Consider the following 26193-nt stretch of genomic DNA (forward strand, 5'->3'; position numbering starts at 1 on the left):
CAGACAGACTGTACATATACTTTCCAAAATCTGTGCTCAGAAGTAAAGTAACCTTAGAACATTACCTGCTTCTGAGCAATTATTTTTAGAGAATACATTGCTATGGCTACTTACATACCTTACATACCTTAAAACTGAAGGTTGAAGTTGTGCGTTTATTCTCAGTAAAATGTACCAGATGTTGCTTACTCTGATTATGTATACTTTCTGGAAAACCCTCTGTTGTCTATCAGTGTTCTTTGGAGTGTAGCTAAAATTCAAGGGTTGTAATATAATAATGTAAAATATACCATGTGTAACGGGGCTGACGAGACGTGAGACATGCGGATCCATGTGCAAGCTTTTATTTAAAGGCATGGTCATAAATACAGGCAGGGTCAAACAATGGCAAACAAGTATGGCAGGGATAAGAAAGAGTAATCCTAGGACAAGCGTGGGTCGACGATTGACGGTCGAACAGTATCCAACAGGGCAAGGCAAAGAGAGTAAATCCGGGTACACAGCAATAATCCAGGCAGGGGAATAAACAGAGTCCGAACAGTGAGACAGGGGTAAATACAGGGAACACAGACTAGAAAACAAAAAAACGTTCCGTATAGCAGCGAACACTTGGGGAGTGATAAACGCAGGACAATACAGGAACTAAACAGAAACACGGAATGGCACGGTAAGGCAGCTAGCGTTTGAAGAGAGCTATGTGCAGATCAATACTCGTCAAAGAGGAAGAGGAAGTCCATGGTTTATGTAGGATGCGTAATTAGTGCAATCAGCTGTGTGATCAGTGCAATCAGCTGTGTGTGCGTGTGTGTCGTCAGTGCAATGGATGATGGGTAATGTAGTCCGTGGGTGCTGTGCAACAGTAGTGTAGTGCAAGAGTCAATGTGGTGAGCGAGTGACCTCTGGTGGTGGGTGAACAGAAGTTCATAGGCCGGATTCGTGACACCATGGTCTACAGTTTAAAAAATTTGAATTCAAATTTAAATAAAACAAATACAATTAGATTATAAATGTTGAGATTATACAGGTAAAGGTGCTACGTTTTAAGAGAAAGCAACGTATTTAATTGTGTCAGGTAGGACAGACATATGAGAGCAACATGTTGATCTCATTAGCAATGATAACAGCACCTGGGTGAACATCTTCAAGTAGATAGTGACAAGAAGTCATCTGCCAGACATCTAAGTAGATTACTCCATGAATATCTTTGAACATCTTTTGCATTACTGTGTTCAGCTGCATTGCATACCAGTCACTTTGAAATATGTCCTGGAGCAACACAGATATGTAACAAAAAATTACTATAAGCATTAACATATATGTGGCTTTTATATTTGTTTGTCACATGTTATGATGTACCTGATATTAAACCTACTTTGACTTTATTGGCCTATCTGGTAAAATACAAATAGTTCACTCATAATCTCATATATTCTAAAAGCAGTTATTTATAGCAAAATGTCCAATAACCATTCGTCGTGGCCATTTTTAATGGGGAAAAAAATTAAATAAATAAAATGTTGTTTTGTTTCTCCCACAGATGTATCATATTAAGAAAACAAGACAGAAAACTACTGAAAACAAAGTAGGATTGGAAGTGACCAAGTGTACCTTTACTCCTGCAGTGTTTCCAGACTTGATGATGACAGTAGTCTGTGGTGCACGACTCAGCAGCGCTACAACAGACTGACGGATTTTGGCCACTTCATGAACATAAAATGTTATTGGGTGAAACACCAGGTGGGCAAAGATTGTGAAGACAACAACTGCATGAGAACCACCAGCTATTTCATCAATATCATTGGCGATATAATGCAGGTCGGTAATGAGCATTTTAGTAAATCGCAAAGGAACACCGTGTGGCCTCCAGTGAATAATAATATTATTTTTCAACTCCACAGCCATCAGGGGTCCACCTGTAGGAGGAGTGTGGAGGTCCATTCTTTTTATGCCTAAGAAAGATAAGTATAACTTGCATTAGACTCATTGTTTTATTAATTTGTCAAATAGCTTTACAGAGTTTATTTACTTATTGTACACTGCAGCCCAAAAGTTGTACGGGCACCTAAGGGATAATACAATTCAGAGAATGTTAAATTATGTCATCATTTACACACCCTCATGTTGTTCCAAAACTTTATGACTGACTTTCTTTTGCATAAAACGAACAGACACTGGAGAATGTTTGTAGTCCATAGAGTAAAAGTAATCCAAATGTATGAAGGAAAAAAAAAAAAGTTTGTTTCACAAAAGAAAGCAAATCATAGTATGGACATCGATATGAAGGTGAGTAAATGATATCGTTTCGATTTTTGTGTGAACTACCACTTAAGATGCATTGACGGGGTCACGGGGTTGGTTTCGCTCCGATGGCCAGTATAGTAATATAAGCATTTCTTTACATTTTGAACACACAAATGTTATTTTAACACAGAAATAATTTGGTTTTCACAATCATTTGGATGACTATTCGACATCAAACTGTCTATATGCTAAGTTTTGATCGTGGTATCCCAAACATTGTTTTCATAATGTGAGGGCAACTTGATGTAAACAAACAACGCCTCATACAGTATCATTCATGTCGCATTTTATTGTTATTCAGACCATGCATTACATTGACTGGTTCATCAGTTGTATGCATCATATTTTATGTTCACCTGCGAATACAATTAGCTTTGCTGCTGTTAACAGGCCGTAGTGTTTAACTAATCACCTATTTGAACGATCGGGCCAGTGCTGCTTCCTCAAAGTTTATCATTCTCACGTGTTTTAAGCCTTGTCAGTTTAAATATTAAAGTTTTTTAAGCCATTCAAGTATGAGACAGCATGAAATAAATTTCAACGCGGTACTTACATGCTGTGATACACTGTGTTAGACCTTTTCTGAAAGAGATTTAAATGCGGTACTCACACGTTGTGATAGATCATTTCTGTTCGCGCTGGTGGTGCCGCACACACACAGAAAAGCCCCAGCTTGGCTTGGACAGCACGTGAGTACCAAATTGAGCTTTCTTTCGCGCCTTCATCAGCAAATGCACACAAAAGCATGTCGGAATGACAGTGTTGAGGAATATCCACGTAAACAAGCATTGTTTCCGATCCGCACTTTACCCCGAACCAGGTTCACAACTTCTTCAATCCTACTGCTCGGTCCCATCGCCGTATCGACTCAAATGCATAGGCAATTGGACTTATTTTGGACTCAACAGTGCTTTCAATGTCATCTTCCTCCATTTCAAAACAAGCGTATGTTCAAAATGTAAAGAAATGCTTATATTACTATACTGGCCATTGGAGTGAACCAACCCCGTAACGTCACACTCTGTGGTACTTCAAGATGGCGTCGCCCTTGCTCCAAAAGCTATAACAAAACAACCTTTTTTTCTTTAAAATGGTTACATTAATCATGTTTGTTATATATTTTTTAATCAAAGTGGAAATCACTTTACTAAATAATGTAAACTTAACTGACTGCTTCACTTCCACTTTAAGTGTACAAATAGCTTATACCTTTTGAGGCCTCTGTATTCATTATTGTTCTCTGATTCATTGTTCTGTATAGTGTACTATAAATTCAATTCATATTGTGGTACATATTAAATTAAATAACTTTTTATTTATTTATTTATTTTTTTAACCATACCAAAGTTATTTAGACCACTGAATAACTTGCCTGGCACATTTTTTTCTAAATATTCAAACCACTGCCTTGTGGTGGAGTCTCCCAACAAGTAGACGATCTTGTTTTTAAGGCAATTTCCAATTTGTGTAGAATTGAACTGTTGAGTGTTGCATACAAAAGACTTCCAAACATCTTTGAAATAGAACCCTGCAGGAACTGGTGTTGTCAGTCCAGATCTGCATTTCTCCATTGTGCCTAAAGCAAAGAAACATTTACATGAAAGGCTCATAATTATGCTAATTACTCATTTTCTTGTTACTACATTTGATTTTAGATGGTGTCTGTCCTGAACATACCATTGTCTGCAGTGTTGGGAAGGACATTTATGACTTGTGTGTCACCAGTAATAGCAACATTTGTTAATTTCCTGTGGAGAAATAATAATAATCTCTACAGTTGTACAATTCTTCTGAAATTTGTTTTGAATAATTTCCCACTTACTTTGTGAAAATCTGCTTTTCATCAGGATTTAATGGGTTTTCCAAAGCTCCCAATGAATGATGAACCAGTTTGTCACAGGAAAGTTTCTTAGGTCTCTCACACTGCCACACTGTTCCTGTTTTTATATCCTTATACTCACAGCAGCAGCTGCCTTTCCTCCAACTTCCTTCTGCACCCCACTTAAGATTACATTCTACTACTTCACTGATCCTGGTTTTATTGGGTCCTGATCCTTCAAAGTGTCCATTATAGTGGCTACGTGGGAATGAGGAATCCCTGTATTTTTTAAGAATCTGCACAACCTCACTGGAGTGCTCAAGACGTACAAAAACTTGTGCCTGACCTTCCCAGGGAAGAAGAAGAACAACTGAGTAAGTCCCATTGTGATGATCCACAACCTCCCCGTACACACTTGCCTTCAAGAAGAATGAAAAAGGTTAACTGTAGTGCAGAAGACTAATGTCTGTATGTACATCAATTTCATAAACCTAAACATATGTAATACACTGTTGATGTTTAAAAATCGACACCCAAACAAACCCATGAACATAAATGTACATACATCTACATACAAACACGATATTGTTTTAGCACACACACAGAACAGACAGCTAGCAAATACTCACAAAATCATTTGTTTAGGTGTTGATTTCAATTTTCAACAGTGTTTCCTAGAAATCACTTATTGCACCTTTAACAAGCAAATTAAACTCAATATAATGAATGTATGTATACTGATTTTTAATTTTTTTTTTTTTAATTGTTCATAATATAAAATAAAAACACACCTTTAGCTTTGAATCAAAAAGCTTTGCTTTGAAAAAATCTCCACCATATGTTTTCAGGTTCTTGTTGTGGTCTCTTGCTGTAATAATAATGGAGATCTTTTCTCCCACTTTGTAACTCTTTTTGAGTCCCACAATAGAGAATGTTGAGTGGACTGGACTTGTGCTCAGATTCAGCTGAGTGATTAGTTGGTCTGGACCAGGCCAGACGAGAGCCTTCTGTAGTTTTTCCCACTCCTCATCACTGATCCCCATGTCAAGCGCAGAAATTACAGAAGAGGAATTTGTTTGTGTCTGTTTTCCTGTATCACGTCTAGGAATGGGGGGCTGGAATTGTTGTCTCGGATGACCACTCTCCAGGAATTTCCATAAAATCTAAAAGATGACCAAGAAATTAGTTTATATTTATTTATTTTTTAGTCATTAACCTAATTTTATTTCCACCGTGTAATAAAAAATGAAAAGATAATTTTGACTTTTTAAATACAGTGAGGAAAATAAGTATTTGAACACCCTGCTATTTTGCAAATTCTCCCACTTAGAAATCATGGAGGGGTCTGAAATTGTCATCGTAGGTGCATGTCCACTGTGAGAGACATAATCTAAAAAAAAAAAAATCCAGAAATCACAATGTATGATTTTTTAACTATTTATTTGTATGATACAGCTGCAAATAAGTATTTGAACACCTGAGAAAATCAATGTTAATATTTGGTACAGTAGCAATTACAGAGGTCAAACGTTTCCTGTAGTTTTTCCCCAGGTTTACACACACTGCAGGAGGGATTTTGGCCCACTCCTCAACACAGATCTTCTCTAGATCAGTCAGGTTTCTGGCCTGTCGCTGAGAAACACGGAGTTTGAGCTCCCTCCAAAGATTCTCTATTGGGTTTAGGTCTGGAGACTGGCTAGGCCACGCCAGAACCTTGATATGCTTCTTACAGAGCCACTCCTTGGTTATCCTGGCTGTGTGCTTCGGGTCATTGTCATGTTGGAAGACCCAGCCTCGACCCATCTTCAATGCTCTAACTGAGGGAAGGAGGTTGTTCCCCAAAATCTCGCAATACATGGCCCCGGTCATCCTCTCCTTAATACAGTGCAGTCGCCCTGTCCCATGTGCATAACAACACCCCCAAAGCATGATGCTACCACCCCCATGCTTCACAATAGGGATGGTGTTCTTGGGATGGTACTCATCATTCTTCTTCCTCCAAACACGTTTAGTGGAATTATGACCAAAAAGTTATATTTTGGTCTCATCTGACCACATGACTTTCTCCCATGACTCCTCTGGATCATCCAAATGGTCATTGGCAAACTTAAGTCGGGCCTGGACATGTGCTGGTTTAAGCAGGGGAACCTTCCGTGCCATGCATGATTTCAAACCATGACGTCTTAGTGTATTACCAACAGTAACCTTGGAAACGGTGGTCCCAGCTCTTTTCAGGTCATTGACCAGCTCCTCCCGTGTAGTTCTGGGCTGATTTCTCACCTTTCTTAGGATCATTGAGACCCCACGAGGTGAGATCTTGCATGGAGCCCCAGTCTGAGGGAGATTGACAGTCATGTTTAGCTTCTTCCATTTTCTAATGATTGCTCCAACAGTGGACCTTTTTTCACCAAGCTGCTTGGCAATTTCCCCGTAGCCCTTTCCGGCCTTGTGGAGGTGTACAATTTTGTCTCTAGTGTCTTTGGACAGCTCTTTGGTCTTGGCCATGTTAGTAGTTGGATTCTTACTGATTGTATGGGGTGGACAGGTGTCTTTATGCAGCTAACAACCTCAAACAGGTGCATCTAATTTAGGATAATAAATGGAGTGGAGGTGGACATTTTAAAGGCAGACTAACAGGTCTTTGAGGGTCAGAATTCTAGCTGATAGACAGGTGTTCAAATACTTATTTGCAGCTGTATCATACAAATAAATAGTTAAAAAATTATACATTGTTTTTTTTTTTTAGATTATGTCTCTCACAGTGGACATGCACCTACGATGACAATTTCAGACCCCTCCATGATTTCTAAGTGGGAGAACTTGCAAAATAGCAGGTTGTTCAAATACTTATTTTCCTCACTGTAAGTTTGTCACAATTCAGAAAAAAATTAAATAAAATAAAAACTATATTACAATTTATAATATGCAACTATAAGATGTGAAGATGCAATTTTGAGAAAAAAAAAAAAAGTCAGAATTGTAAGATGAAAAGCCAGAATTACCTTTTTAATTTGTTTCTTCTGTGGCTGAATCAAGCTTCCATACAAGCCAACTCACAACTTCCTAATGATAGACCTAATAATAAGATTGGTTCTTCCTTTTGAGCCTACAGTTTGTAATTGTTTTGTCATCTGTAATATACACTGACATGCATTGTGTCTCAGGTATTTTATTAAAAGTCAGAGTCTCCTTGTCACGAATCTGGCCTATGAACTTGCGTTCACTCACCACCAGAGGTCACTCGCTCACCACATTGACTATTGCACTACACTAACTGTTGCACTACAATTCCCATCATCCATTGCACTGACCACACACACACAGCTGATTGCACTGATCACACAGCTGATTCCCATCACACACTTTACTTAAGCCATGGACTTCCTCAGTCAGGTTGCTGAGTATTGTTCTGTGTTTAGCACTCCCCCAGTGTTAGCTGCCTTACCGAGCCATTCTGTGTTTCTGTTCAGTCCCAGTATTGTCTAGCGTATATCACTCTCCCAGTGATAGCTGCTTTACAGAGCCCTTCCGTGTTTTCTATGTCTATGTTTATCTATCCTGCCAGTGTATCTTGGATTAACCCTTGTCTCCTCGTTTGGACTTTTGCTCACGTTATTGGACTACCCCTCTTCTCAAGTCCTCTGGGTATTGTTCGCCGATCAAAGACGAATGCTTGCCCTAGGATTACTCTTGTCTTGCCTGTGTTATACCTGTTTGCTGATGTTTTGACCCTGTCTGTGTTTATGACCTCGTCTCTTAATTAAAAGCCTTGCAAATGGATCTGCACGTCTCATGTCTCGTTCGCCCTGTAACACTCCTCAAGGTCACTTTCACATATACTGTAGCAAAGTGTCCCTTGAAATCAGATATATCATAGAGTAGCATCAGACTCTCAGCTGATCCACGTCTACGTATAGGGATGTGACACCTATCACAGCACTCATATATATATATATAAGTTCCTTCAGAACTATCACCAGCTTTGCTCAATAGGTAATTACCCACCTCCATCCCCGACGACTCCTCTTGTCAGTCAGAATTCAGCCTTCTGATTCTCCTTGAATCAGACTAATTTCAAAATGTTACATTAAATTATTAAACCTAATGATATCTGCAATACATTTATGTGGGTTCTGTTCTGTTACACTGGGGGTTATTGATGCTCTCCCTGCTCTTATGCATGTTAGGCTGCATGGATGTGCAGGGAGTTCTTGCCCAGAACAGAACCATATCGCCAATCCAAATTGTATGCTAATTGTCATCTTTGACGATAGTGGTCCTGACAGAACTAAGTTTATGATTTACTTTGCCTATCAATAATAATAATACAATTTTGAAGTATATTAAAATCATTCTTTTAAATTAATATTTCACAATATTACTGTTTTGCTGTATTTTACTAAAATTCAGTCTTGATGAGCATAAGACACTTCTTAAAAAAAAAAAAAAAAAAAAAAAAAAACTAACTTATGCTTAACTTTTGAACATTATACACACATGAACTTACCAGACAGATGGTTGTCCAAAGACATAGCAGCAAAAAGCAAATGCAACGACGTGTTATCCTGTGAACTAATAAGACACTATAATGAGTGAAAGTTTGTAGATGCGACCTTAAGGAGCTATTTGATTTGGCCATTGGTGTTAGTTTGTAGGTTTAAGTCATATTAAAACACACACAATGTATTACATCTAAAAGTAAAGTAAGTAAGTAAATAAAACCTCAGTCAGGGTTGTGGTATGATTTATATTCTAATCATATTCAAAATAAGCTCCCCATAAGCTGCTATTTACCTGAAGAATCAGATGGAATGAACATGGTCACATCCGATGCTTTCCTTCTTTTTAGGATACATCAGCAAACATCATGTGGAGTGCCAGTCCTGCTGGCATGAGAAAGGTTTATCTTCAATGTTATAGTGTTTTTTTTATTTATTTATTTTACATTTACCATTGATACATCAACTACCCATATATAATCATAAAAAAAAATAAAATAAAAAATCATTCTACAATTATGGTTATACAACATAAAAGTCCAGTCCTCATATTTTATTGAACAAGCGGCATTCAAAAGTGTGGATATTTTGTATAACAACACTGGGATATTTCACGGTTTCTTTTTGTCACCTCCAATTAGGTCTACAAATAAAATTGTATTTTGTGAATCTTTAGGTGTGTCCCAATTTGCATACTTACGCACTATTCTATGTCATTGTTTAGTATAAATAGTGTGAATAGCATGTTTACACTGAAAATTCCAAAAATAAAAAAGTACACTTTAAATATCCAGATGATGCACTTGAAAAACCAAAGTGTGTGATGTTGGACACTTCATGCAGTCAACTGCTGCAGCTTTATCAATGTACCAGAGGGGGCGGGACTATCAGGATCTGATGTTGAATGACAAAATAACCCTATATAATTCATACGCTAGACGCTTGAGTACATGGTGCATAGTATAAAATCATAGTGTATAGCAATATAATTTATACCAAGCTCAGCTCATAACTATAACATTAGGGTGCAGTGGAAGCATGACAGAAATCAATTGCAAATATGGTGAACAATAAACGTGTGTGCAACAGTCTGACTCCAGTCCTAACATTCATAAAGAAATTGATAAAAATCTAAAGTTTAATTATGATAAAAAAAAAAAAAAAAAAAAAGTTAACCTCCAAATCAAACTCCTGTGTTATTCGGCCCAAATTAGAACCACCAAATTGGCAAATTACTTGTCAATCAACAATTATAAGAAAGCCAAATCCTTTCAAAATATCGACTCAGCAACCATGACTTAGAAATAGAGAACGGAAGACAGAAACAATCCTGGATTCCTAGAGAACAGCGATTATGCAAACACTGTGACCTGAATCAAATAGAGGATGAGAAACACTTTCTTCTTGTCTGCCCCAAATACACCACTACAAGGCAAATATTCTTTTCACAATTTGAAGTACTGAATTGTTCTTTTTTTTTTCTTTGGATGACTCCGTGAAATACGCTATATACTCGGAGAGAATTACATCGCAGTCAAACTAGCTGCAAAATATGTATGGTTAATTCATTATATCCATTTGCTTCATTTGGTTGTGGTTGAGGAGATCCCCCCCCCTTTCATGTAAAGCGCTTTGAGTACCCAGAAAAGAGCTATAAAAATGTAACGTATTATTATTATTATTATTTATTTGACATTCTTCATTGTATATAATTGTAATTCTTATTATTAATATTAGAAATACTGTCTGCTGTTGTTATTTTTATTTTATTGTATTTATCTATTTATTTTCTCTCATTTATTACTCATTTATTGTCTCATTTTTTACTTTGATGGTGTAATCATATTCTGTATTTTAAACATCTAAAATGCTTTGGCAATACTGTAACACATATGTCATGCCAATAAAGCAACTTGAACTTGAACTAAATAAAAATAAAACTATATAAACTGACAAATGTATTCTGCTTGGTTTAAATACTTTCTTATATTGTTGTGTTTATATGCCTGCAACTGCCTGACAATTGTTTTGGCCTTTTGAAATTTAATTAATTAATTAACTAGTCAAAAAAAAAAAAAAAAAAATCCAATTTTAGTTTGGAATCAATTGCCTATACAGGGATAGGCTACTATTGTAAAACAAGACAAAGGATTTTGTGATTCACAGTCAGTGAACAATACAAGAATTCTGGTAATAATTTTGCAATATCCAATAGCATAGAAGTCATTGAATAATAATAATAATAATAATTTTAATTATTTTCTTTAAGTTCAAAATTGTGACAGAAATTCCAGTAGGAATCATGTTAAAGTTCCATTATTGTGACTAGAGATAAAATAAAAATAAAAAAAGTGGAAATGAATGCCTGTTTCCTGTATTTTAACCCAATTTTTGTCTTTCAATGATTTATAATTCCCATGTTTTTTTTTTTTTTAAGTGACACTGTCCTGCAGTTTTCGCGTTCACAGCCGCACTTACTGTGTTCAGTCATCTCGACTGTTTTGCTGTTCACTGCAAATAATGTGGTGGGGGGAGTTTGAAGTGGCGAAAGCACCGGTGCATTTCCACTGGCTGTGGAGAAGGGGAGGGTCTTTATTACCCCAGACCGAGACTGAATCAGTTCATTACAGTTGGAGCCGGAGACAGACGCCACATCTGCAGAAACATTCGCGCATCACGACACGCGACTGGAAAACAAGACACCGGCGGATGTTTGCAGAGTAATGAACGCATCCTGACCGCATTCACGACGCTAACGCGGTTATAATGTAATAATGATGTCTATTCCACTACTGTAGTGGTTCTTCCATCTTCACAGGAGCCACATTATAGGCAATCGCTGCTAAAAGGATTTCTCTAACGGTCGCTGTTGATGGATGTACAAACGGATATGATATTGTAAACGTCCGTGATATTTTTTTTCTGAGGACTGAGGGGAGATTCTGCGCACTGCAGTACGGCTACATTCAGCAATGCACGCGATTGGACTGTGGATGTGATGGATATTGAGTGTTTGTCGGCAAACGAGATCACATTTGGGTGTTCATTAAGAACAAAGTTTGCTTGCATGAAAACATCAGTTGAATTAATAGCGTTTGTGCAGTTGCTCATCCAGTGTGACTGAGTGGTTCAACGCCACTCTATCCTTCAGCAGATGAGAAGCAACCAGTTCCTCCAACTTCAGTTGCCTGCATTAGGGGAAAAAAATGGTATTTATGGCAAAAATCTCAAAACATATCGGAATCATCCCACAAAAATAATCACCCAGTCTGGAATCGTAATGAAAGTGCTGAGGAGAAAAAGAATCGTGCTGTTTATAGCGTATTTTCTGCTGTTAGTTCTTACCATGCTGAACTTGGCTAACTACAGGTGGACTAAAGAACCTCAACAGTGTAATCTCCAGATGAGAAGCACTCCATATCAGGGCAGGTCAGACATTCAATTCCTTTACAGACCATCTCTTGCTAAGAAGAGACAGCTTGTCTATGTTTTGACCACATGGAGGTCTGGCTCATCCTTTTTGGAGAGCTGTTTAATCAACACCCAGATGTTTTCTTTCTGTATGAACCGATGTGGCACATCTGGCAAAAGCTGTACCCGGGTGATGCTGTGTCCTTACAGGGGGCAGCAAGGGATATGCTAAGCTCGCTGTACCGCTGTGATCTTTCAGTTTTTCAGCTGTACAACAGCCCTGGAGGCAAAAACTTCACCTCCCTTGGACTTTTTGGGGCCACACTTAATAAAGTCATCTGTTCGTATCCTCTTTGCTCTGCTTATAGGAAAGAAGTGGTTGGGATGGTGGATGACAAAGTGTGCAAAAAATGTCCTCCACAAAGCCTCAGGCTCTTAGAGGAAGAATGCCTTAAGTACAACACTATAGTCATAAAAGGGGTCCGGGTTCTGGACGTCAATGTTTTGGCACCCCTTATGGAGGATCCGTCTCTGGATCTCAAGGTGATTCACCTTGTGCGAGATCCCAGAGCCGTGGCCAACTCCAGGATCAAATCGAGGCATGGGTTGATTCGTGAGAACTTGCAGGTGGTCCGAAGCAGGGATCCTAAACTGCGTCGGATACCCTTTGTGGATCCTGGCCACAAAATTAGCAAAAAGGATGGAGCAGATTACCATTCGGTTGGAGCTATGGAGGTGATATGTGATCGGACGTACAGAAGCCTGAGGACTGCCTTAAATCCGCCCGGCTGGCTGAAAGGGAAATACCTGGCAGTGCGCTATGAGGATCTGGTGGAAAACCCTGTCAAAACTCTCCGGAATGTTTATCAATTTGCTAATCTCAGTACCAACCTTGACATTGAGTCTTTTGCTCTTAACATGACGAATGGCACAAGCTCTTCCTCAAAGCCATTCATTGTGTCTGCCAGAAATGCCACACAGGCGGCCAGTGCATGGAGAACAGTGTTGAGTATTCAACAGATAAAACAAGTGGAGGAGTACTGCCATCATGCAATGGCCATCCTGGGTTATGAACGTGTGAGAACAGCTGGAGAAGCAAAAGACTTGAGTAAATCTTTATTGACTGCTTCCAAACTGTGACAGAGTTCCCTCCACAGAGACAGCTTTCAGATTTGTTTGATTAAAGTTGCAAAGTGCTTTTGAAGGATTTTACAATCTCTTTATATTGTACAAACCAAATGTTGCATTGCCCCTTTTTTTCCCCCAAAATGGATGCTTGGATGTTTTTGAGTTTCAGTGTATTTGCTGTATGTAAAATTGAGAAATGAAAATGGAAAATGAGCAACACAAATACTGATCAAAATTGTTATACGGAGTGCAGGTAATGCTGTTTCTTTTGAATCAATTTAAAGACAATCATTAAAGTTCACAGTCTCCACACACTTTATGAATGCCAGTGTTGTGTGTTATGTAAATAAAAACTTAAAGTAATGCGTTGAAAAATTTGTAAAGGCTTTAATTTTACTGCTTAGTTCCTGCTGAATTTGTCAAGAAAGCATTTAATTCCACTCAAGTCTGCTTTTATCATAAATACGGGAACATTACAATTATTACATTGAAGTAAAAAATAAAAATAAAAATCACTGCAAAAATAGTTCAGAAAAGTGAAGGTAGTTCTGAGAAAAGATCTATAGCTGCATTTATTGGCTGATTTGTTGTCACTTTGTTTGATATTGTGTATGTACAGTAAACTCTACTATGTACAGAAAATTTGTCAAGTATGATCCACGCATTTCAGCATTGCTAAGAAGTTCGTTTTTTAAATATTTTTTTTTTTTAGCTCACGTGCATTCTATGGGACCTCTGCTTACAACCTCCATGTCTTATATTGGTCAAAAAATATAATATTGATCTGCTTTTACTATTCAGAGATATGAATGGGAGTGAGAGAACACCAAAGCTATCAAACATGAATTCAAACAGGGTTTTACTGGTTTATCATTGATTTGTAAAGTGTTATACCATAAACACTATATTCAGTAAATTGGCTGATAATATAACTACTGTGCAAAGGGTTAACCTAGGAACTGTAGTTACTGAGAAAACATCAACCCTAATTGTTAAATTGTGGTGTCAATCTGCAAAATTGTTTTTGATAGTAAAAATCCAAAGCAACAAGTAAACAATTAACCAGAATGAGACAATTGTCTTTCCAATTTGACTGTGGAATTATGTGAAGTGTCAGATTTTATGCAGATTTTAATCATTTCATGCAAATTGTTCCTTTAGCACCCTTTAGTGCATGCTGGGAAGAAAACAAATAAGACTAAAGCACCGATTTCTCAGCCTATTGTAAGAAAAACAAAACAAAACAACACAAAACAAAACAAAACAAAACAAAAAAACATTAATCCAGGGGCCTGTACCATGATGGCAGATGAACAAATTCAGAGTTATAGGATAAGTTTTGACTTGACAAATGCAAACCACTCCAATCTGGCTTTGTTGGTACCATGAAGCTGATCATCAACTTTCTCTGTCAACTCAGGCTTGATCCTGAGTTAATGGAGCACGTGCACATGAATGTGTGACATCAGTGGCGAACAGCCAATCACAACACAGATCAAGTGTGATTCACTTCTCGCGAGAGAGTCAGCGAGATACAAAACTCTTTTGTTAAAGGTTAAGAGATTAAAGAATATGAGGAATTTAAACGCATTTCCACTGAATTACTTGTCCATGAAAGAGGACAAATAAAGGAAATTATCTTGCTCTATCAGTGCAGTCACAAGTGAAACTTGTAAAGTTAGTTTATATAGTTGATAATATGTAACGATAGAGACTCAAACATGTAAGGTCACATGTAGACATTTTTAAAGTGTTATCTATTGATTCTACCACTTATTTATATTACATATGATCTGTATATATTAATATTCATTTAAAATAAATGCTTTATAATAATTGTTAAACTAAAAGTGCTTGTGTAATGGAGTAATAATAATATAAATCATATTAAAATTATATAAATCATATGTAAATTGTAATTATCATATAAAGCCAGATAGTGACCTTTAATTTGTAGGAAGAGAAACTGGGGGAGTGACTTTTGTTTGTGTCAGACGTGTGTCACTTTGCTCACATCCGATTGGTCCAATTTCAGTTTGCGATCTCTAACTCAGAACATAACCTGCCCCGGAGCAAGTTAGCTGTGCAGTGTAAGTTACTATGGTAATGAACGCAGCTAAAAGCCAAGCCACTTTCATGGTACCTAAAACCCAGGATTGGTGCAAACTAAACTGAAACTTACCTGGCTAGCCAGCTAATCCGGCTTCATGGTACAGGCCCCAGATCAACTGCTAAATGTTTTTAATAACAACAACAAAATCTATAACAATAATGCTAAATATATAAATTTAAAAAATCACTAGAAATGTAATACAATAGCAAAGTTCACATCTATAATGGAACAGAGGAACAATGTTGTTGAAATCACTTTCAAAACATTTTTTCCCCAGCAGTTGAATGAGAAAATTATTGACAGCCAATCAGAATCCTTCCTGCTCAAGCATTTAAAGCAGCAGATGATATAACTCCTCCATACACATAAAGTTATTGTTAAAGTTATGTATCTTTACAGTTATTGTTCTCAGTGTACACAGGAACTTGTGTTCCTGAAAGTTGCAAGTTGTTATAATCCCAGAACAGTAAGTAAGCCAAAAACTACAACAACCAGGTAAATCTTTGGCCTAAATTCAATGGCAAAGCTTATCAAACAACATTTCTGTTCTCAAGTTATTTTAAACATGCATTTTACTGGCAGTAAAAGAAAAGTGAGTATATCTCTGGACACCACAAGTTCAAGTAGTTATGATAGCTCTCTGGATACTAAGCAGAAACCAGGGCTATTGTATTTCTTTTACTATAGCCAGTATTTTTGGGGACATTTGGTACTTTTTTTACAGCTTTCGTATTTTTCAAAATGAATCGATGTGGTTTAGAACCTTGTGTAATTGACTTATAGCCTGACTACGTCAGACTTCGTATTTCCGCTCAATTTCATTTCGCTTCTGTACTCAATCTGATATAGCAGACCATCTCCCAGTTTATCTCCGGCTCCGCAGCAGCCGGGCCAACCAACGAACAGAGGGCGGGCTGAGAGCCGTGACGTAGACGCTAAGCGCCGAATTTAAGATTGTAGTTTAGGTGAGGGAAATCTAAAATGACAGCGGACATGGAGACACGGGAGACATTCGCTCTGGTGTGGAGAATATTCCCGGCATTTGCCAACTGAAGCCCGAACAAGAAGAGTGTTTGGTTCACATTTTGAATGGAGGTGATGTTGTGGCCCTACTCCCGACAGGTTTTGGGAAAAGTTTAATTTATCAACTGTTACCGATCGTCAGCGAGAAACTGGGGAGGCCAAAGTCCGGCAAGGCAATAATTGTGGATGCGTAGATTACTTCACATAATCTGCAAAAGTCATTCACAGCCATCTTCACTCTGGTATTTCGCTCGATGGTTTTGTTTTCGCCGCATACCTGTATTTACAGCGGAGGTTCGAGGCAGCTGAGCCATAATGTCATAACCAACCGTTATGTGATTGGCTTACGGGTACACCAATGATTTTAAACTTCAGACAAGCGCCCGCCCATGAGAAAGTAAACGCTTGTCAATTATGCCCTTCCAGACTCTGTCAACGAAGCAAAGCGAAGTAGCAGAGTTTGGTATTACCAGGCTAATTGACTTATGGGGTTCTGTTAGAAACAAACAGGAGCTAAACTTGGTTGCAGTGGCTACAAACACATGCTGCAGCATATTAAGATGTGTTGTACTCAGGAACACGCTTGCGCACAGTTCATTCCCCATGTACATCATTATGACCGGGTACCATAGCATTTCTATGCTTGCCTCTGACAATGTCTTGTGCAGTTGCCATGACAACAGCTCAAGGAGTTGCAGCTATTATTTGTGTATGAACTGAAGCTATGGGAGCAGGTGGTGAAGACTCAACCTTATAAGAAAGAGAGACAAAGACAGAGATTCTGTATGTATGCACTTTTGTTTAATTAGCAGGTATATGACCCAGCAACACTTTTGGTGACATCATCCAACGCATCACATGTGGGAATTGACTATGTGGTGACTGAATCATGTTGTTGATTTGCATCATGCATAGGATGTTGAATTGGACTTACTGTATAATGACAGGACGAGAAAGGTATTCAATTGCATGTCAAATAATTTTTTAATTTGCCTGTGCATTTTAATTTGCCTAATTGCGTTAAATATTTTTAACGTGTTAAAAAAAAAAAAAAAAATATATATATATATATATATATATATGACACTTAGCCATTCGACTTTAATTCCACTGTTATGGAATGTGGACATGAACACAGACTGAAGCAGTGAGAGGGTGGGTGGCCAATGCCCAGAGATGAATGTTCGGAGTGGATTAGTGGGGTGTGTTGATAATGTGGTACATACTGGAGACCTTGTGGTGACTCCAGCAGAGCGGCTTTGGAGGCATTGGAGGAGATGGGTTGATCTTTTGACCACTGGACAGGGTTTACATACTGTAGAATAGATGGCAAGATGGGCTTGGACGTTTCAGTAGATTCCTCAGGAGCATTGAGATGGGAAAAAGCATCTGCCTTAATGTTCTTGGTGCCTGGACTATAGGAGATAGAGAAATTGAAATGGGTGAAAAATAAAACAGTGAATGGTTCTTGAGCACCCTCCGACCAATGCCTCCATTCTTCGAGTGCAAGCTTGATATGCTAGGAGTTCTTTGTTGCTGATATCATAATTTCTCTCCAGGGTGAGTTTTTTGGAGAAAAAGGCACATGGATGGAGTCTGGGAGGCTTTCCCTGCTTCTGAGACAGTATTACTCCTACCCCAGTGGTCAATGCATCCATTTCTGTGATGAAGGGTTTGCTGGGGTCACACATGCAGTATCGCCACTCCCTATACGCACAGTACGCAGTTAAATAAAAATCCAAACCTGAACATACAGTATATATATATATTATATACAGTTGCCAGATCTTGTATGAAACACATCCTACTCACACAATAGACAGATCATATTATTTTGAACCCATGTGACCTCGACCTGGCAACCTACAACTCAGTTGTTATCAGTTTATATCTGCGCAGGTAGATGGGGGAAGTTGAATCAAGCATTACTGGTAGAAATGGCATTAGAAAGCTCAGGTGGTGCTACGGCGACAAAACAACCTGAAAATATAGCTGCAAATTTAACAACAGCTAAATTATATTTAATTTCTTATCGCGAAGAAGCATCGACAATTCCCACGCTTTTTGCAAAGTGTGTTGCACAGATTTTAGTATTGGACACGGTGGGAAAAATTACGTAACGCAGCACAATAAATCACAACGACACAATCGTGCTGCGGAGGCACAGAGGGGCACATCGGCGGTTTCAACCTTTATCACCAAGGGACGGACGGAGGCAGAAACCGTATTACAGAGTTAACTGAAAATGGCAATGTTGATTGCAAAAAAAAACAAAACAAAAAAAAACATTCCATTTTCTTTTTGCGATGAATTCAATGCTAGTGTGGCAGGCATGTTCCCCGATTCTGCCACAGCTAGAAAATACTCCTCTGGAAAGACTAAAACAACTCAGCTTCTTAAAGGTAAGTTCATTTGTCTCAGCCAGGGCCGGCCCGTGGCATGGGCGGAACAGGCAAATGCTAGGGGCGCCACTCATCAATTAGGGTGCCAAAAAGAATGAATTTTATTTTACAAATGTTTTGCTAATCATTACTTCATGTTATTTTATTTAAATAATGTTTACTAATGCAACCTTATTGTAAAGTGGTAGGGCAGCAAATTGGTCAGGGCTGGCCCTAATCAGTCTATTAATGCTAGATTTACAATGTGCTAGCCTTCTGACAGAAAACATAACTAAAACTAAACACAAACTTTAATACATCATCTTATTCTTTTTTATCTATATCATCACCATCTTCTTCTTATTATTTGTTAGGTGCCATTGCCCCAGAGCTTGATGATGAGGTCAAAAACATCTGCCAGACCCAGCCATTTGGATTACTTTGTGATGAGTCAAACAACACGCAGACAGAAAAATAACTAGTAATACTGGCAAGAGTGTATGATGAAAACAGTCTTGAGGTTGTGACCAAATTTATTGGCATGCCATCTGCAATGTGGGTACAGCAGAAAATATTTATGAGAAGCTGGAAACCTCTTTGAGGTGAGTTTATTTACACAACCAAGAATGCACGTAAGGCATATTTGAATTCGATGGCATGAATGTTTACAAATTTATTTGTCTGATTATGACAGAAATAGAGGAATCCCATGGGATAACCTGGTGGCCTTCAACTCTGACAACTGCAGCGTAATGAAAGAAAAGCACCATTCAGTCATCACCAAACTAAGAATTAGGCAACCTTATGTTCAGGATGAGGGTTGCATATGCCACTTGCCACAGGCTGTGGCATGAAGGCCATCAAGGCCCCCGTGGATGATTTACTGGGTGGTGTATATAGCCACTTCCACAAAAGGTCAGTATAAAAGAAGAAAATTTTGTCTGTTAGTTAGCCTGTTCTCTGGGTATAATGACTGTTTATCCATTATTCATGTAAATCTTCTTGTACTTATTTTTGGTTGTTTGTGTTTCCTACAGTGCCAAGAGAAGTGAGGTGTATAAAGAGTTTGTGGAGTTCACAGACAAGCTAAATCTGCTCATATACTGCAGTACACAATGGCTCAATGGGCTGCTCTGCAGGCTTACTTTAATAGTCATGATGATGAGAGGAGTGCTAAAATCAGGAACCTGGCTGGCTACTTCAATTATCCTGAGATCAAGTTCTATTTTCTGTTTCTGAGTGCCAGTGGTTGCATTCAACACTGCTTTTCAGGTAGGTATAATGAATGGTGGAGACCTAGCATTATATATTCATAAAAAAATAATAAATGTTTGTTTTATTTAAGTTTAACCATGTTTGCCCAATAGGCAGTGGGAGTGATGATCCATAAGCCACACAGTGAGATGACAAGAGTGGTCAAGAGATACTTGCGCTACATTGTTCCAGATAGATTAATTGTGGATATTCCAATCAGTGAAGTATCATATGGACATGAACACCAGCTGGCGAATGAGGATCTCTTTATTGGGGCTGAGGCCAGAGCATTCCTTGAACATGAAGAACTCTCCTCCATGTTAATGACCAAAATATATCAGTAAGTTATAACTTAATTAATAATGATACTTGCATGCTTCATTTGTTTTTCTTCATGATTCCTCGTTAATATGTGATTCTGTCATAATTGTGCTCTTGTGAGAGAGCTTTCTATGTGGAAGTCATTGGGAAGATGATGAAGGTCTTTCCCTTAGACTCACAGCTGCTCTGGGACCTGAAGGTGTTGGACCCAGCCTCACGCCTGCACATCTCTCCTGAAACAGATTGACCTTGTTTGTGATTTACCTACCCCCTCAAATTATCTTATTATTGTAAGAATACCAGCTCTGTACATTTAAGTATGAAGTATGTAACCTAACTCATAATGTGTTGGAAATCTTTTCATACCACGCACACAGTGACAAGGCTAGGTTGCATGTTTCCACAACTGAGGCTTGATCCAGATAAACTGAGAGAGGAGTTCACAGACTACCAGGTCACAGACAGCAAGGAGTTAACACAGGAAGAGAGAGTGGACAGATTCTGGGGCCTTGTAGAGAAAAGTGAGACTGAAACCAGGTTTAGTCAGTTGGCTACTCTGATGAAGGCACTGCTTTGCTTTCCTCATAGCAATGCCTCCTCAGAAAGAATCTTCAGCATGGTCAGAAACATTGTAACAGAAAATCGAATGAGCATGAATAATATGCACACTTTGTGCTCTCTTCTGCTGCAAAATCAACTATACAAACCCTGCGCACAAGTACACTCCCTCCAGGGGGGTACTTAGAGCAGCAAAGTCTGCTACTTATAATTATAATTCCGGATGTAAGAAACACTTTTAATGTTAAATACATGAAATTTGCTGTTATGTGTTCCACAGAGCTACATCACATGCACCACAGTGTTTCCTTTTATGTAATTAGAATGTGTTATAATAAAAATAAATAAAAAGAAACATTAACAAGTCACATTGTTATCATAGTCGTGTTTATTAATAATTATGTATTTACTTATGTGTATTGTATGCCTCTGCCTTCCTCAGAACCAAATCCAAACCAAATTTAATGTCGGTAATAGGCTAATTTAACCACCTACAACACATCTATTCCCTCTGCGTTTACAATGAAGTATTAAGATAATATTTTTTGTGGTTATAAAATCAGACCTAAGCCCACAACAGCCTTTAAAATGACTTATATAAATGCATTATATAAAACAGTGAGGCAATAATGATTGGTTAATTAATAATTAAATGGTTTCATTAAATAACACTGTTAAAATACAGTACATAATGTAATACACAATAAACAATATATGTACACTCAGGGGCGTCACGCACTCATTATTTTTGAGGGGGCACGAGTTGGTGGGGGGGGGGGGGTCGTCATGTGACGCACAGCAGCCACGACAGCACTTATATTTATTTTTTCCTTTTTATTCGAAACATTCCCAAACGCATTAACTATATCATGAAATATCTCGATTCTCACCTTTATAGATCGTTAGTTGATCTAGTGGGCGATCAAAGTAACCTAATAATGTAATCTATTAAATATGGGTGTCATGCCATAACATATTTTAATACGACTGACTTTATATTTAATGTGAATTTAACATTGAAAGTTAATGTGAATAAAAACATTGTAAGTTAGGCTACTAATCATAACACTTTCATTGTACAGAAAGAGAGCAAAGAAGATTTACATTATCAAAGAACATTTTCACTGACAGTCTAGTTCAAGCACTCTCAATAACTCCCATTAAAATCACTGAAGCTGAAATGAAATTAATATCTTACAGATTCGTACACACATTTTCACTTTGTTGTTTCTGATGAGAAAATTCACCAGAAAGAGGTATTCAGTCAGCAAGCTAGTGAATGGTGATATAGTGATTGGTTATAATGTGCAGTGCTGTAAAAACGTGTCTGTTTCTGGCTCAGCGCCAACCAGCGAACACAGATTTGAATTTAGCAGGTGATGATATGACGCACTGAACGTTCTAATCACACCGGTGTGATTGTATTAAATATAGAAAATATGAATAATTTATTTTTTTGTCTTTTGGAAGTTGCATTCAAAATCCATTTTTGACAGTTTTTCCCTGTATATAGTGGGGTAACTTACTGATAACCTATTAACAGGTTTTATTTATTTATTTATTTATTTTTAAGTTTACAGTTAAAATTGCACTTATTTTTTACAGTGTGGTTAGTAGTTGGGTGAGGGAGTGCACTATGATTGGGTGAGTTCTGAGCCGGGCCGATCTGTGACATCTATTTTCTTATAATCAAATGAACTCAATTCAAATAAATTTAAATTTAAGATGGCAAATATCTTATGTATTTAATTTTTTAAAATATTCTTCATATTAATTTAAAAAAAAATAATAATATGCACAATTATTTTCATAACCTTTATTATCACACATTTTTTAATAGGATATTTTGCATGAGTTGAAAAGTGAGATGTCTTTGACTTTGAAGATGTGACAGTTATATGAAGATGAATGTCAAGAAAGTAATTTGTGGTTCAGGAAATTAATACCGCCTGTTGCCTTAGGCACAGTACTTAGATGCTTAGAATCCAATCACAGGAGTTTTATTGACAATAACAGAAAGCAAAACATGGGCAAGATGAGTATCCAAGTCTATATAGCCAGTGTTGGGTAGATTACTCACAAATTGTAGTCCGTTACTGATTCAAAGTTACAATAACAAAAAATTGGTATAACAATAACATTTTAGGTACTATAATCACTTTTTGATTGCTACTTTTTGATTACTTTTAGATTGCATTTAACCTAATTCATTCATCACATTGGTTTAAATATGATAATCATGTACCATATTGATATAAATAATAATAACAATAATAATAAGAGAAATAAAATATATTCCATTCATTGTGATTAACAACATGAAATGCATTAAACATTATGTTGTGTCAAGGCTTTCTAAACTGGGTTTGTGAAAGGAACTGCAGGGAGTTTGTGAGTTTAATGAAAAGCTAATAATTAATTAAATCATAAAAAATGTAAAAATAAAATCATTTTAATATAAAAACAATCAAAACAAAATCCCTGCATAACATGTAAATAAGAAATAACGTGAACTAAGTAACCCACTAAGTGATAATTCAATTAAATAAATGTGTTCATCAGTAATTGAGGCAATGTTGAAATGTTGAGAAAACATTTCTTAAAATTGAAATAAGTTTTGTAAATCATTGGTGAAATGCTGTGTGACCTCTAAACTTTCTGTGTAATTAAAGCCACCTAACTAGTGACTAGTTTTTGTGTGAATGCCCTCAAATATGGAAGACTTTCTGAATGTATAAGTGTTAGGCTACTTTAGAAAGGACAATTTAAAAGATGAAAAAAAAAATAGTGAGGGAGGACCAGTAAATGATGAATAATTAATTGCTATTGTGTGAATAATATGTAATCTATATGTATATTTTTTTAAAAAAGTAACTGTAGTCTGATTATAAGTCCTTTAAAATGTCATATAATCTAATTACAAGTACTTTATAATCTGATTAGATAATCCAGATTACATGTAATCAGTTACTACCTTGCACTGTCTATAGCAAGCAAGTATTCACAGGATAAAACAAGCGTTCACAGATTTCCAAACAGGCAGGTATTCACAGAACGAAAAACAGGTGAATTCATACAATGCACAGTCTTTGAGAAATATAGCATACATTCTTTTCCCCAAAACAGTTCATAAGCGCATCTGGGATAGCTGAATTGAGGATTACCCAAAAGAACGAAACTGAGAAAACCCCTCAAACAGAAACACAAGGCATAAACTAGCATAAATATCAAGCTAATCAAGCTACTAACCATGGATAAATGCTCCAATCAAGTTTAAATTTTCTATTTTTATTTATTGGCCTATTCTAATTTTTTTTAATTAAATTTTTGTGCTTATGCCACTGGTGTTTTGAGTTTGTTTTAGTTTTTTTAAGGGGGGATTTTTGCACTGTACAAACACATCGATTTTCTGCATCCAAATGTAAATGAGCTTCAACTTCAGACTACAGAGGTCAAACGGAACATATCCAATGACCCATGTACTCAAAGGAAGCCCTTTGCTTCAATGGAAATAACCCAATGTTGTAAATGAGACACAAAATCTAGGGGCGGGTGTTCCCTTAAAAAGAGGCTCATGTAAGGGTTGATTATTCTCCCAGGTGAGATGAAGGTAAGGTTGTTACCTTACACTATTTACATTAGAATAATGCTCAGAGTGCTTTTAAAACCACTTGCTTCTCAGTTTGTGTGCAACCCGCACAAGAGGTTCCACTTAGACAAGGGCAAACAACGTCTGCAAAATAAAGGGATGGACACTGAACAGCCAAAAACAATATTGGGATGATAGGTAGATGTGGATGATGAGGATTAATAAAGTTATCAGCCCTTCAACAATAACAATCACCAATGAAAGCATTTACATGCATTATTCCATACACAAAACTAGTCAAAAATAACACAAATAAATATAAAGAAATAATCTAGTGACAATAAGTTAAACAGCATTAAAGCAAATTAAAATAAAACCAGAACCTCCAAAAATTCAAGGATAGAAATGAACAATTATGGAACATCATGGAGAAAAAAAAAAGTAACAAATGTAAAAACCAAAGTTTAAAATTTGAATCTGAACACATACAAGATCTGATTTAAAAAGAAGTGATATTTATTAAACATTAATTATCTATTAATTAGTGTAAAAATGCATTAATAAAAATATGGATGCAAATCATATATCGGTTAAGATATACAGTATAAGGCTCATATGCAAAGTAGACAATTATTTTTATTTAAACGAATACTTCACACAAACATGACAATTTGCTGAAAATGTACTCACCCCCGGACCATGCAAGATGAAGTTTGTTTCTTCTTCAGAACAGATTTGGATAAATTTTGCTTTACATCAAAACAGGTTAATTAATCTAAGAAGCCCTTGTCCTTAAATGCGCCACATTTCTCAGTCCACCTCAACAAAGAAAGCACGACTGAGGGAAGAAAGGAACACAGACACATATGATCAACTTTTCTTTAAAGTTTTTTGCTTTAAACATCAGTTTATGTACCAGCCATGAATAAACAGAGGAGTTTGTTTAACAGAGTTCATCTATTGAACCCCAACCCCCCCGTTTCATTTGTCATCCAATGGAATTCATTGGAAAAGTCCAAAGGTACATGCTGTTTCTTTTTTTTTTTTTTTTACATTTTACAGTTACACAAATATTTACATAAAGGGACAAAGTTACAGAGTACTGCAATCAAGCTGATCAATCTCTGAGGCAAATGATATTTAACAATAACTTGCTCACTAATAGATCCTCTACTGTGAATAGATGCTTTCAGAAAGAGAGTTAAAACCGCTGAAAAAAATCACAATAATCCAGATGGCTCCAGTCCATCAATTAATACCTTATGAAGCAGAAAGCTGTGTTTGTAACAAATCTGCCAAAAATAATTCCATATTTCCATGCATATTAATAAAATAAATCTGAAAATTAAAATAAAACAAAACCAATATTAATGAAAAACTTAATAAAATGGATAGTTCACCCCCCAAAAAATTTACTTGTGGGGGAGGGGGGGGGGGTGAATAATGGTAATTTTAGATGACCTTTCGGATGTATTTAATTATAAGACACTTTATAATCTATAATAACATTTATTAACAACTTATTTAATATTTTCTCTAAACCTTCTTGTATATTTAGACAAGCACCTGCAATTCTGGCCAAATTAAAGATACGTTGTGTGTGAATTTGCACATATTACTTTGAAAAAATGTTTGCAGTTAGTTTTTAATATCACCCGCTTCGTATGGAAGCAGAATAATGACAATAGTTTTTGAAACATAAAGCATGCTGAATTCCACAAATCGATAAAAAAGATGCATTGCAATTAACAGTGCTTGCATTTTAATGCCTTGTATTTCCAGGGCTTGCATTTTTA

At 36.9% G+C, this 26193-nt stretch overlaps 2 protein-coding genes across 6 annotated transcripts; one reads left to right on the forward strand and one right to left on the reverse strand.

Moving 5' to 3' along the window:
• Positions 1 to 334: 334 nt before the first annotated feature.
• Positions 335 to 25318, reverse strand: LOC131533443 (NXPE family member 3-like). Of its 5 annotated transcripts, none has more exons than XM_058765778.1 (10): positions 25088 to 25318; positions 17521 to 17709; positions 8915 to 9003; positions 8628 to 8692; positions 4912 to 5283; positions 4124 to 4539; positions 3979 to 4049; positions 3674 to 3877; positions 1609 to 1949; positions 335 to 1266 (listed from the first exon to the last, which is right to left on the reverse strand). In XM_058765778.1, exons 3-10 carry the CDS (start codon positions 8937 to 8939, stop codon positions 1069 to 1071), a joined length of 1692 nt encoding a protein of 563 aa, XP_058621761.1. In that variant the 5' UTR covers positions 8940 to 9003; positions 17521 to 17709; positions 25088 to 25318; the 3' UTR covers positions 335 to 1068. The 5 variants fall into 5 exon arrangements, with proteins under 5 accessions (XP_058621761.1, XP_058621760.1, XP_058621759.1 ...); XM_058765777.1 differs by having other exon boundaries at positions 8915 to 9006; XM_058765776.1 differs by lacking the exon at positions 17521 to 17709.
• On the forward strand, positions 9014 to 15469 carry chst2b (carbohydrate (N-acetylglucosamine-6-O) sulfotransferase 2b). The gene is given in 2 exon segments (XM_058765781.1): positions 9014 to 12137; positions 12140 to 15469. Coding segments are annotated over 2 exon segments (1395 nt in total). The 5' UTR covers positions 9014 to 11773; the 3' UTR covers positions 13171 to 15469.
• Positions 25319 to 26193: the final 875 nt, after the last annotated feature.

This window comes from Onychostoma macrolepis, chromosome 24 (genome assembly GCF_012432095.1).
Source record: "Onychostoma macrolepis isolate SWU-2019 chromosome 24, ASM1243209v1, whole genome shotgun sequence".
Taxonomy (NCBI): Eukaryota; Metazoa; Chordata; class Actinopteri; order Cypriniformes; family Cyprinidae; genus Onychostoma; species Onychostoma macrolepis.